Source organism: Tachysurus vachellii, chromosome 5 (assembly GCF_030014155.1).
Source record: "Tachysurus vachellii isolate PV-2020 chromosome 5, HZAU_Pvac_v1, whole genome shotgun sequence".
In the NCBI taxonomy this organism is placed as follows: domain Eukaryota; kingdom Metazoa; phylum Chordata; class Actinopteri; order Siluriformes; family Bagridae; genus Tachysurus; species Tachysurus vachellii.
Window position 1 is genome coordinate 24,567,826 of NC_083464.1, and position 14,675 is coordinate 24,582,500.

Here is a 14,675-nt window from a genome sequence, read left to right on the forward strand (position 1 = left end):
TTTAACCCCAATGCCCAAGTAAACAACACACCATACAAACCGGAAGCCGATGCGACAATGTTACTGTTCAAATGAAGGCTGAATAACAAACCGCTGCCTAGTTATTCTGTAGTGCACTAGATTGGACGCAGGACTATTGTCACTTGGCATAAATAGTACACAGAGAAAGGAAGTAGTGAGCTATTTGGGATTGAATCCTGTTACTCCATTCTATGTTGACTTCCGTTTTGTCGTTCCACGTTTACAATTGAGTCCCTCCACAAGGAAATAGAAATATCACTCCACATGTACATCCAGTAAAACACTGACTTCTCATCTGAGGTTTAAAAGGACCGAAGTGTCGGAGGTGTCTAAATGGGGGAAGTCAGGAAGCTGCAGAAGAAGTTGAGGCAGATTGAGAACCTGGAGCTGAAAGTTTCTCTCACTTCAGAGGAAGCAGTGAAGGTAGACAAGTCAAACTGAGCATTTGTCTTGGATCCGATGATGTACTCATGCACACTGATGTGTTTGTAGGAGCTTATTGCCTACAGAAGAGCCTCCTGGTCTCCTATATTGAATAAGCAATTCCCTAATGAATTTATAATCATCACTGTATGCATATGCAAGGCATGAAAAAGGGTTTACTGTCACTGATGTAGTAAATAAAAACAATAACAACACATCATCAAATCAAGAAGCTATGCAAAATCGTGTTACGTGACCACAATAGATCCAAAATCCCTAAATATAAGATATATATACATATAAGTAGAAGTGACCCTGAGGATTTTTTATTTTTTCTTCAGGGGTTCGTCTCATATTATCTGTTTACCACATTGTCTTCTATTTAATGGCCAAATAATATTTATAGTAAGTCTTAAAATGAGTAATGGCCAAGTAAAATAATAATAATAAAAAAAAAGCACAAAAAACGAATAAGCTAAAAGATGCAAAGCCTTGTTATTTGTAATAAAATAATAATGCATTAGTTTATTAGTTGTGTAAGTATCATACAGGGCATACAAGCTTCATATCTTCATATTAATATTCAATATTCATACTCGTACATATGCTGTAAATTAATCACAAATTCTGAGCTAAAATTGATGTGATTGTGACAGATTTCACAATCGTTTCTATGAAGAAGCTAGAGATAAAAGATAACAAAATTTCTTGCTGTGTTTGTCGCACAGATCCACATACACTGTTTATTTATACTCTGTGATTTAACATCAGAGTACACTAGTGTGTGTTTTAGCTCAAAAATAGTAATAACTTTTAGGAAATGATTTTCTGCACCATTAAACGGGAGATGCAGTATTACTCTGCAGTGATATTATCCGACACTGCCTGGAAGCCCTTTCCCTTTTCCCTATGTCGCATGCTCTCGACTGGACTTGCAGCACATCCTCGCTTTCTGTCAGGCAAAATAGAGGACTTTTTTTAGGTCATAAAAATCAACTAAAATCTATGATTGTTTGACTTAGCAATTGTTAGACAAGTATATAGTTATATATGTTCATTATATTCATAAATGTTCATTAGAGATGCAAATATTCATTAGAGATGCAAATATGGTAACACTATGTTCATTGGAAATGTAAGTCTTGTTACGCTTTGGTCATTAGAGATCCAAACACAGTTACTATGTTCATTAGAGATGTAACTAATGTAACACTATGTTCATTAGAGATGCAAATACAGTTACACTAAGTTTAGTATAGATGTAAATCAGGTTACACTATGTTAATTAGATATGTAAATACAGTTACAGTAAGTTTAGTATAGAGGTATGTTAATTAGAGATGCAAATCAGGTTACACTATGGTCATTAGAGATGTAAATACGGTAACACTATGTTCATTAGAGATGTAAATACAGTAACACTATGTTCATTAGAGATGTAAATACGGTACGGTAACACTATGTTCATTAGAGATGTAAATACAGTAACACTATGTTCATTAGAGATGTAAATACGGTAACACTATGTTCATTAGAGATGTAAATACAGTAACACTATGTTCATTAGAGATGTAAATACGGTACGGTAACACTATGTTCATTAGAGATGTAAATACAGTAACACTATGTTCATTAGAGATGTAAATACGGTAACACTATGTTCATTAGAGATGTAAATACAGTAACACTATGTTCATTAGAGATGTAAATACGGTAACACTATGTTCATTAGAGATGTAAATACGGTAACACTATGTTCATTAGAGATGTAAATACGGTAACACTATGTTCATTAGAGATGTAAATACGGTAACACTATGTTCATTAGAGATGTAAATACGGTAACACTATGTTCATTAGAGATGTAAATACGGTAACACTATGTTCATTAGAGATGTAAATACGGTAACACTATGTTCATTAGAGATGTAAATACGGTAACACTATGTTCATTAGAGATGTAAATACGGTAACACTATGTTCATTAGAGATGTAAATACAGTAACACTATGTTCATTAGAGATGTAAATACAGTAACACTATGTTCATTTAGATGTAAATACAGTAACACTATGTTCATTAGAGATGTAAATACAGTAACACTATGTTCATTAGAGATGTAAATACAGTAACACTATGTTCATTAGAGATGTAAATACAGTAACACTATGTTCATTAGAGATGTAAATACAGTAACACTATGTTCATTAGAGATGTAAATACAGTAACACTATGTTCATTTAGATGTAAATACGGTTACAGTATGATCATTAGAGATGCCACTGATGTCAAATTATTTGTAAAGTGACACAGGATAGATAAATTTAGATAAACCTTTTGGGGGCACGTTACACTTTTAGCATGAGAACAGCAAAGGAGATGTCAGCCAAAAATCCTTTTACAAATTGGAAAAGGATCATACTGAACAAGTTTTCTTTTTTATTAGTGTATGTGTATATATATATATATATATATATCCTGAGCAGGGGAAAGTCCTGAGCAGGAGAAAGTCTGGTCCATGCACAGTACTTTACTCCTGAATAATGACTTGATTTAGCTTATATACACTGTGTTTACTGAATGAGTACAAACACATTTGGCTGTATTATTACTCCTGTAAATCTACATTCTGTAACATTATCTAAAAAAAAAAACTGGAGGCAGAAGTACAAAAAAACATCTCAATGGTCTCCATGGACACAGAGTTGCAGAAGAACAGTTATTACGCCGATTCATTTTCACCTCCCTAAAGAGCACTTAGAGCTTAAAGGTTTCTTTTTAAGCTCTGTTTATGGGCTAATTCTTAAAACTCTAATGCAAACTGAGAAATGTGGAGACCCGGTGGCTTCACTTACATTCCCTTGACCACTGTGTTAGTGAAGTGATAAAGCAACAGATTTCTACACATTTCTTTATTTCTCTTGGAAGTACACAAGGTGGAGCTATGATAGTGATTAAGTCTGTGACAAAGCCTGCGTGAATCATTGCTCGGTTATGCAAATGAATTAGCACTGACACAAATGATTACGTCTGGTACTTTTAATTCTGTGCTTAAAGCAGTTTGGCGCTCCCACGTTCCGATCTAGATCCCACCTGGCTCTGGATGGCTCTGGTGAAATGTCAGTAAAGGAGAAAACCTTTTAAACATGGACTTGTGTCCAAAACTGATAACACAATAATATTTCAGTATTTATCTAGATCATTGCCTTCTGATGAAGCAATGCACAGGACTGGATAGTGTATGATCAGCATTTAATTTTCACAGTAATAATCATTTACATGCAGTTTATCTGCAGCACCTTCGGTAGGTTGAATATCAACATCCCGGCATGGGCATACTGTACGTAGGTCTCACAGAAACCGATCACTCGAATGCTTATGTATTCATGTCACGTTGTCTTATCTCTCCCACTAGGCTGTTTGAATAAGATTGATGTATAATAAATAATGAATACAAATTGATATAAACTCAAGAAACGGTTTCTTCTCTTCAGCCTTTTTCTGTACGGTAACGCTGTATAGTACACAACAAGATAAGCCGATTACGATATGTGACCTTTTTTCTCTTTTTTGTCATAAAAAATTTGGATATTCAACTCAAATTTTATACATTTGCATATCTTGAATACTTGAGTTATCTTCAAATTTTATCTTCAAGATGACTTTTTAAGGAGCAGGTGATCTTTTACATTGTAGAATACAGAAAGTTGGTGTCAAATCCCCTACAACAGAAGAGCAACAGAGAGGACTAAGACTTAACATGAGACGATTCACAAGACTTACATGCACAACGAACACATAATATACCATAAATAGGAACCAAACCTACGTATAAGTACATATATCGGATAACAACATATATAGTAGCTAAGTGGTTAAGGTGTCGGACTACTGATCAGAAGGTTGTGAGTTTAAATCCCAGCACCACCAAGCTGTCACTGAGTGCTGGGCCCCTGAGCAAGGCCCTTATCCCTCAACTGCTCAGCTGTATAAATGAGATAAATGTAACTTGCTCTGAATAAGGGTATCTACCAAATGCTATGAATATATATGTAATGTACTTCCAAAAAGTGTGCAACTCAATAACCGAATAGGATTTACATAATAACATAAAACTGATTCAGTTTGTTTGAAAAACTCTGCGTTAATATACTGCCTTATCACGTCAAGTCAAGAACCTTTAATTGTCATTTTAACCATATACCTGACTAGAAACAGCGTTCCTCGAGTACATAAAACACAGACCTACAGGAAACAACACAGAACTAAGAAGTAAATGACACATACTGTACTATATAATGCAAATGTGTGCAAATGTGTTCAAAACTCTGTTTAAGAGATTATTATAATCTTATTTATATAGCGCAGCGGTAGATGTTTGAGCATTTGTGGGAAATAGTATTTGATTCACTGCTACAAGTTGAATGCTCGGGAACTTTCCAACGTGCAACCTGCAACATACACAAGCTACTGCAGATGAGTTAAATAAGAATATGTTGGGTTTTTTTCCCAGCACGATTGGGTTGTTCAATGGTTTTTCATTGGGTTGTTGGGTTGTTAAAATACTTTACTCTTAAGCAACTAAACGGAAAGCATAATAAAATGGTACTGTAATAACATAGTAATAAATACCTGTACATGACCTGCCATTAAATTCATGGCCTCATGTATCTGACCAAGAGAAAGCACTTGGCAGAAAACCATAATAAAAAGTTCTTACTGCTAACTTTTCCTACTGGATCCCAAATATCTGACATACTGTATTGTATGCCAACAGTAGCAGCTGCATCATGTTCCCAGAAGACAATCTTGGACATCGGTCATTTGTCTCTGTCTAAACAATATCACAGCTTTTCCGTGACCGCAGTATTTATTTATTTTTAGTCCGAAATACCGGCAAGAAATTCTCAGCTTTTTTTTTCGATGGCTACTTCATGGTCACTTGCTCACAAAACTTGCTTTTTTTTAAGAAATACAAAATTTGTATGAATTAAACTGGCGAATTATTTTATCCAAAGCAATTCCATTCTTAGGGGGGCACGGTGGCTTAGTGGTTAGCACGTTCGCCTCACACCTCCAGGGTCGGGGTTCGATTCCCACCTCCGCCTTGTGTGTGGAGTTTGCATGTTCTCCCCGTGCTTCGGGGGTTTCCTCCGGGTACTCCGGTTTCCTCCCCCGGTTCAAAGACATGCATGGTAGGTTGATTGGCATCTCTGGAATATTGTCCGTAGTGTGTGATTGCATGAGCGAATGAGAGTGTGTGTGTGTGCCCTGCGATGGGTTGGCACTCCGTCCAGGGTGTATCCTGCCTTGATGCCCGATGACGCCTGAGATAGGCACAGGCTCCCCGTGACCCGAGGTAGTTCGGATAAGCTGTAGAAAATGAGTGAATGAATGAATGAATGAATGATTGGAAACTCCAGTGAACAGAATCCTGGGTTATCTTGTTTCACGTTTCACACTTCTGATGCTTTACCCGGGTTAACCGTTAACCCTGGCTCTTCGTGATCTCACATTTCACACTGTACGTTATTAAACCTGCTTTTAACCTTCTTACAACCATGATTTGATAAATTCTGCTCACAGCTGCTTTAAATAATATCTTGTCTTGCACTTTCACATGAATGATAAAAAATGTCACCACATAATTGGTTAGCTGTTTTAAGCCTCATGGGACACACAAAGGAAGGAAAACAAAGACAAAAGCCAAAGGGATAAAACCTTTAAACTACTGTTTACGTGTCACACGTTGTTTCTGTGATTGGACAACGTATGTGAAGTACATATGAGGTATTTGAAGCACGTGCTGTTTCTGATTGGGTGTCTTTACCACACATGTAGCTCTAACATTCTGTTCAATTTTCAGATTGAAAAGGTGTGAATTCATTTTCCAGAACAGCAGCATTTTCTCATATTTTCAGCAGCATTTATGTTCCAGCTGCACCACAATTTCCAGGTTTATACTGTATGAATGCGCTTGTTCTAAAACGTTATTGTTTGTGGATTTGTAAGACGGACGCTCCACCTAATCTAGACCTAACAATGCCTGGATTAAAAAAAAAAACAAGTCATTTTTAGGTGGTTTTCTGTATGGAGACATTTATTAAACATTTATGGAAGGAGTTTGTAAAAGTCAGCAAGTTTTCTGCTACTGGATGATCTTCAGTACAGAAATATGCATGTTTGTTCTCTGTAGTCTAATGAGGTGCTGTTTGTTTTTTTTGTCTTATCGACTTAATAAGGGATTTCCTGCTTAAACACACCCCTCCAAAAGTATAGGAACAACCTTAGTTGTTTTTTTGTTTTTTTTGGGGGTTTTTTTAACGCACTGAAAATTCAGTTTAAGGTCAGAAGCTAAATATGAGAATTTTGACAGATCTTTTATTTAAATAAAATAAATATAAAATTTTTCGTTTTTATTTTTCTGACATTTTCAGGTTAAGACCTCCCAAATTTTAGGTCAGCAAAAATATAGTTTCATATAGTCTTAACACATAATATTAGGAGGCACATCCCTTTCTTTCGCAATAACTGCATCAAGTCCTTGACCCACTGACATCATGAAAATTCTTCTTTGGTGGTACGTTTCCAAGATAAACAAAAGAATTAACCTTGCCCTGAGACTGTAGCTGCTATAAAGCAATCGATAACAGGAGCTTTTTTCTTGCTTGTGGACATTCCACAAACTTATAGATGTAACTATAAACTTTAAAAAGTGTCGTATTTCATAACCCCATATGAACGAATTAGAATTTACGATTCCCTGTGGTGTAAGAGGAATAAAACACTTTAGGACTTACATGCCGTTTTTCAGGGAGGTAACTGTGTGGGTTAATTTCCTATAGCAGTCTGTCATTATTTATTCTTTACATATCAGCAACTCTGCTGTAATTCCAGGCTGATTTAATCAGACGTGCACTCCTGGGTTCTAGCCTACACTCATATGCTTGTGCACACAACCAGATTATTAAAGGCACGTAGGAGCATTAAGAGAAGATTCCTTTATTCGTTAACGCAGCTGGACTGTGTTTACATGTTTAGTGCTTGATTACAGAGCCCAGGAGACATCTACTTCAGATTAAAGCAGGTTCAGCCAGATGCACTGCACAACATGATGGCAGAAACCTCTAAGGTGCTCAATCTCTGCAAAAAATTGAGTATGGAGTCTCTCTTATGGGGCGTCCAGTAACGTCCAAAATGTCAGTGATGTCAAGCAAGTGATGGTCAGCTGTGATGATTTATAATGTATGAGAAACAGAGATGCCGTAATAAGAACACAGACGACGTCCTTGACACTGTTCAGTTAGTGCTGGTTACAGTTTAGGTTGTTTCTTCCAGAGACTTTGGTACCCAAGTCACACCATGAGCATGATGATCTTAAAGCCACAAATAGACATGATTGATGGTGCTGTTGCAAATTATTTTTCTGCACAAAATAGATAACAGCATGGATATCAGATCGTGATACCGATCACCTTGTGCAGCGCGCCTTTAAGTGTTCAGAAATTCATCATGATATCCAGAAGCTTAGAGGTGTACATTTATTGGCCATTGCTTTACCTCATATATTCTGTAATTCATACACAGTTTATATGCAACAATACAAAAGAAAATGCCTGTGATTGCAAACCCGTGTCAAAGTGGAAAAATCGCATACAGCAGCTTTAATATTTGACATTAGGTACGACATATTTGTGATGTGATATTTCACATCCGTTCTTACACCTCCGTTCCTGCACATTTTTACACACCGTGACAATAAAGTGTTTGAACTTTTGACAACTGTAGTTCTCAAAGCATCTCAGAAGCATCTCAGAACTTATCAAACCTTAAAGGGGCTACAACAGCAGAAGAATGCCTGGGGTTCCATGGCTATCAGCTCAGAAAGAGGCTACAGCTTTGGCCTTTTTCCTCTGAGTTCTCTCTTCTCTCATCACACACCCACAGAGCTGCTGTTCACTCAAAGTTTTTTGTTTTTTCGCCGTTCTGTGTAAACTCTACAGAGTAAATCAACAGTTCCTGAAATTCTCAAAACATATTGCTCATGTCACTGAGATCATTTTTCTTTTGCAGGCATTCAGGTGTTCCTAATAAAGTGGACACTGAGTGTATTTACTGTTTTTTTTTTTTTTTTAATATTTCAGTGCAGCATAAGATCTGCAGCCATGATAATTGTTTTTTGTTGCTTGATTCTCATTCAACTTAATTGGCATACTGATAATAGAATTCTTTCTTTCTTTCTTTCTTTCTTTCTTTCTTTCTGTTCATCTCTCAGGTCTCAAAGAAGGCGGAGCTTCGCAGCAGATTGGCTGAGCTCCTGCTGCAACTTTCTGGCCTGCAGCAAACCCAATATATTGCGGACGAAAAGGGGGATAAAATGAAAAGACAAGTGTAAGTGTGAGAAAGATGGAAGTGTGTGTGTGTGTGTGTGTGTGTGTGTGTGTTAGAGACAAAAGTGTGTGAAATGCACTTCCTGATGCCCACAGCTATGTCTTCTCTTTCAGTTTTATTGGTGGTCCACAGAGTCTTACTCCCTATATGTAGTGATGTCTTCTAACAAAGTTATCTAAAGGAGACACACACACACACGCAAACACGCACGCACGCACACACACACACACACACTCACACGCACGCACGCACACACACACACACACGCAAACACACACACACACACACATGCAAACACACACACACACAAAGTTATCTAAAGGAGACACACACACACACACACACTCACACACACACACACACTCACACACACACGCAAACACACACGCACGCACACACACACACGCAAACACACAAACACACACACGCAAACACACACACACACACTCACACACACACACACACACACACACACACACACACACACACACACACACACACACAGACACACACTGGTTTCTGAACTTCCATACATGAATGTAATGTTCTGTAATAGTCTGGCTTCTCATCCTTTGTGTATTCATGCCTCATGCGCACTGTTCCCAGGACATGAATGAAGATGAGCGAAGATGAATGAATGAATGGCTGAATGTTGTTTTATTCTATTTGCTGGCCACAGAGAGAGCGGAACCAAGCATCACGCTGATCACACTCCGGCGGTGAAGCTAGCACGTGAAGACCACCAGGAGACAGAGGATAAGACGAAAAGTGGAGCTGAGCGGGAGATAAAAGAGAGAGAGGGTGGAGGACAAAGGCAGAAGCTTCCAGACCCAGGTCAAACACACTGCTCTATTCATTCATGCTCATACATATGAAAGCACCTCATCTCTCACTCTGATGTGTCTGTTTTCAATTCTGCCATGTGATTTTTTTTTTTGTTCTGTACTAAAAAATTCAGGCATCATTAAGCTACATATTTTGGTTCCAGATGCTGAATTTTCATCTCTTAAAGCATTGTGGGAAAAGGCCAAGTTTCGCCTCAGGACTCTAAAAGGTCACAGTGACATCATCACTTGCGTAGCTGCCGTGGACAACCTCGTGATTTCTGGAAGGTACTGGAAGTTTTTTTTTTTTTTAGTCCATGAGTAAATTTATAGGATTTGTCACTTGAAAAGAGTTTGAAATCACAGCTTAATGCTATATCCTCCCCAAGTCGTGATACCACGGTGAAGGTGTGGCACGTTCCCACGGCAACAGAGCAGCGCAATCTCGGAGGTCACAGCGGTGGCGTCACATGTCTTAGTACACCACCTGCAGAATACTGCAGGAAATTAGGTACACACACACACACACACACACACACACACACACACACACACACACACACAGAGGCCTACATACACACATAAAATTATAATTGATGGTTACTTTTTCTCCTTTATTATAACCCCATAACAATGTACATCTACATTTTTTCCATTTTCTTCATTTAATCGTGCTCTTTGGCAAATTGCCCATTCTCTCTCTCTCTCTCTCTCTCTCTCTCTCTCTCTATCTGTGTATGTCACTATGTCTTGCTCTCTAGCATCTGCTCTGCATCTGTCTGAGAAGGAAAGGTTTATCCTAAGTGGCTCCACCGACTGCTGCGTACGGATATGGACTCTGAGCTCTGGTGAGTCACGCTCTCACCGTTCTTAATCCCATCGATAAATCCGGACCTCAGTCTCCACATGAATCATACCTCCCATGCACACAACAGTTGCCTGGTTACACACTAGATCATGTTTTTGTTTTCTTCTATTTTTTTTATTGATACATTGTTTTTATGATGTCATGAAGTTAGTACGATATGAAAATTGTATGCTAACATCTACCTGTTAGGGATGTGGCTTCTGCCTCATTTTTAGCATTCGGTTTTCTGTTGAAGTTAATGAATAGATATTTGTTTAACTGATTGGATATGGGATGAAAGGGCGTTTTTAATATGGCGTAATCAGTTATTATTATCCACCGCTGTGAAACCTTCCTTCCGTGGGTGGCGGAACATGGGTTTATTTAGAAGGTTTGATCGACTTAAGAGTAATAAATTGAAATTATGAACAGAAATTTAAAAATGTGCAGCCTGTAGCTTTAACGTAGAGTCGGAATCGGTATATAAAAAAGAATGAAGGTTTAAACTGCCACAGAGCTGCATTTTGCATACAAAGCATTTTGATTTGCAAACAAGATACATACAAATAACACTGGAGCATTAGAACAATTCACAGTAGTGATGCCGATGAAGTTCGTATTAAAATTTCACTACAGAAATTTCCATGTCGTATTCAAATAAACCAGTGAACTATATTCCATTAGATTTGCTAAACTAGTGTAGACACAGAAATGAATAGACTTATCTGTCAGCCCAAGGTACCTGAACTTCCGTCTAAGGCCATTTAAGACGTTTAATACAGCGGCACTGTATGCTATTGGAAATTTTTTATTAAGCCTTTTATCAAGCAGCATGTGGAAGTGAAGAACGCTGACTCTTGACGTGGCTTCTTCTCTTACATACATACAACATCTGTGCTGCTGTTTTTATATTGACAGATGGTGTTTTTTTTTTTCTTCTTCACATTGATGTGTGAGTTAATGAATATCTGGGTATTAATTTCAGTGCTGGAATGTTCCGACAGTTAAAACGGTTCATTTCAAAAGCACTTGCATATCCATAATGCATATGTAGTAAATTAAGACCAGACGTATTTACAGTCGACAGTGATAAATATCTATCTATCTATATATATCTAAATGAGATATGAATCATAACCTGCTGTGTGTCTGTCTCCTTGCCAGGCCAGTGTGTGAAATCAATCTACACTTACAATGCTGTCACAAGCCTGTGCTTTATAGCGGAGTGGGAGGGCTACATTGTGACAGGCTCAGGTGAGAGTGCTTTACATGTGAGAGTGTGTAGAAGTGTGATGTGTGTAGCGGGAGAACCGTGTGTGAGAATCTGTACATGCATATCGCTATTAAGAAACAATATTCGCCGATCGGCCATAATATTAAAACCACTGACAGGTGAAGTGAGTACCGTTGATTATCTTGTTACAATGGCACCTAGCAAGCGGTGGGTTCTATAAGGCAGCAAGTGAAGCTCAAGTCTCATGTATCCAGCAGGAAGCAGTTCAGGAAAAATCTGCAAGTTTAAGGATCTGAGCAATGTTGACAAGAGCCGAATTGCGATGGCTAGATGAAACAGTCAGAGCTTCGCCATAGTAGCAGGTCATTTGGGGTGTTTCCGGTATGCAGTGGTTAGTACCTATAAAAACAGCTGCAAGAAAGAACATCCACAGAGTCATGAGCTCAAAAAGCTCACTGAAGCAGAGAGGGATAACGTCTAGCCCGTCTGTTCCAACCCCACAGATGAGCTACTATAGCACAAATTGCTGAAAAAGTGACTGCTGACACTTATAGAAAGGTGTCAGAACACACGGTGTATCATAGCTTGCTGTGTGTGCGGCTGTGTGTACACAAACCAGGCAGAGTGACTATGCTCTGGGCAATGTTCTGCTAGGAAAGCTTGGCTTCTGGCATTCATGTGGATGTTACTTTGACACGTACCACCTACCTAAACATTGTTGCAGACCATGTACACTGCTTCTTGGTAACAGTATCCCCTAATGACATTGCTCTTTCAGCAGGATAACACTCCGTGCCACAGTGCAAAAACAGTTCAGGTATGGTTCGAGGAACATGACAAAGAGTTCTTGGTTTGTCTTGGCCTCCAAATTTCTCAGATCTCAATCTGATCGAGCATCTGTGGGATTTGCTGGACAAACAAGTCTGATCCATGGAAGTGCCACATCGCAACTTACAGGAATTAAAGGATCTGCTGCTAAAGTCTTAGTGCCAGATACCACAGCACACCTTCAGAGGACTTGTGGAGTCCATGTCTTGATGATTAGAACTGTTTTGGTTTGGAACTGTTTAGACCGGCACAATACTTGCCAGATGGTTTTAATGTTCTAGCTGATTGGTGTATTTGGGAGCATGGTTATACATTTGAATCAGTGTATTTAGTGAGTTGGTGTGTTTAAAGGGGAAGATAGTATGTATATACACTCACCGGCCACTTTATTAGGTACACCTGTCCAACTGCTCTTTAACGCAAATTTCTAATCAGCCATTCACATGGCAGCAACTCAATGCATTTAAGCATGTAGACATGGTCAAGACGATCTGCTGCAGTTCAAACCGAGCGTCAGAATGGGGAAGAAAGGTCATATAAGTGACTTTGAACGTGGCATGGTTGTTGGTGCCAGACGGGCTGGTCTGAGTATTTCAGAAACTGCTGATCTACTGGGATTTTCACGCACAACCATCTCTAGGGTTTACAGAGAATTGTCCGAAAAAGAGAAAATATCCAGTGAGCGGCAGTTCTGTGGGCGCATGTGAGTGTATGTAGTATATGTGTGTACATGAACACACGGTCTGAATATATAGATGTATATGTATATGCATGTATAAATGTGAACATGGGTAGGGGAGGGAACATGTGTATGGAATGTGTATATGGTTAGGAATGTGTGTATTGAATGGAATGTGTGTATAGTTGTGTGTGAATGAGTGTATAGAATGGAATGTGTGTACAGTTGTGTGTGAATGAGTGTATAGAATGGAATGTGTGTATAGTTGTGTGTGAATGAGTGTATAGAAATTAATGTGTTTATAGTTATGGGTGAATGAGTGTATAGAATGGAATGAGTGTATAGTTGGGAGTGAATGAGTGTATAGAATGGAATGAGTGTATAGTTGTGTGTGAATGAGTGTATAGAATGGAATATGTGTATAGTTGTGAGTGAATGAGTGTATAGTAATTAATGTGTTTATAGTTATGTGTGAATGAGTGTACAGAATGGAATGTTTGTATAGTTGGTAGTGAATGAGTGTATAGAATATAGTTGTGGGTGAATGAGTGTATAGAATGGAATGTGTGTATACAATTGAACATGTGCAGAGAATGGAATGTGTGTATAGTTGTGCATAAGTGTATGTATGGGAATGTGTGTCTGAATTGCATAGATTGTGTAGATGAGTGGCCGTGCATAGCTTTGTGTGTATGCTTGGTCAGTATTTGCGTATGGGTCAGCAATGGGTCTGGGGTTGTGTGACAGATGCTGGGAAGCTGCAGGTGTGGGACTGGATCTCTCAGGAGAACCGTCAATCAGTCAAAGTGCACCTGGATGCTGTCACGACACTACAGGTGGGTGGGTGCCATGGCAACAGTGCCTTGTCTAACACAAAGCCTCCGTGTTTAAGTGGCATCAACCCAGCACATTTTATCACATTTTATCACATTTTAATATTCAGCTTTCATGCTTCAATGCCAAAGCCAAATATGAATACTATTCTTCTGAGACTGTCCAAACATTCAAGCCCTGTCTTGCTTGATGTGTTTATTATACATCAGAAAGTGAAAGCCACTATCTACTGAATAATAATAATAATAATAATAATAATAATAATAATAATAATAATAATAATAATAATAAAACACAATATGCATTTAAGTTTAACATTTAAAAAAATGTATTTATCTTCCATCCCATACTGTGGTCAGGATTCTTTTAGGTATCAAGATATTATGTTAATGTTACTCTGCATGTCACTCTGTAATTTGATCTGTAATTCATCCATTTTCAATAAAAGTGTTATTCCGTTATATTTAAATAAACTAGGCCTGACTTGGCCTTGCTCAGGAAAGTCGTGGTTAGAAATGAAATGTAATCAGTAGCAAACGCTGCACATCATATTTACATGGCTGTGGAAATGCTGGAAGTAATTTGTAGAAATCA

The 14,675-nt window shown here is 38.2% G+C and overlaps 1 protein-coding gene across 2 annotated transcripts in view; it reads left to right on the plus strand.

Annotated features, from left to right (window-relative positions):
• Positions 1-209: 209 nt before the first annotated feature.
• Positions 210-14,675, plus strand: part of si:ch211-154o6.3 (uncharacterized protein LOC563854 homolog) — a 23,866-nt gene continuing 9,400 nt past the window's right edge. For both annotated transcript variants that reach the window (XM_060870724.1, XM_060870725.1), the window contains exons 1-8: positions 210-444; positions 8,720-8,835; positions 9,515-9,669; positions 9,824-9,947; positions 10,049-10,170; positions 10,421-10,507; positions 11,671-11,760; positions 13,995-14,083. In XM_060870724.1, coding sequence (XP_060726707.1) covers positions 355-444; positions 8,720-8,835; positions 9,515-9,669; positions 9,824-9,947; positions 10,049-10,170; positions 10,421-10,507; positions 11,671-11,760; positions 13,995-14,083 — 873 coding nt within the window. In that variant the 5' untranslated portion in view covers positions 210-354. The remainder of the gene's footprint in view (positions 445-8,719; positions 8,836-9,514; positions 9,670-9,823; positions 9,948-10,048; positions 10,171-10,420; positions 10,508-11,670; positions 11,761-13,994; positions 14,084-14,675) is intronic.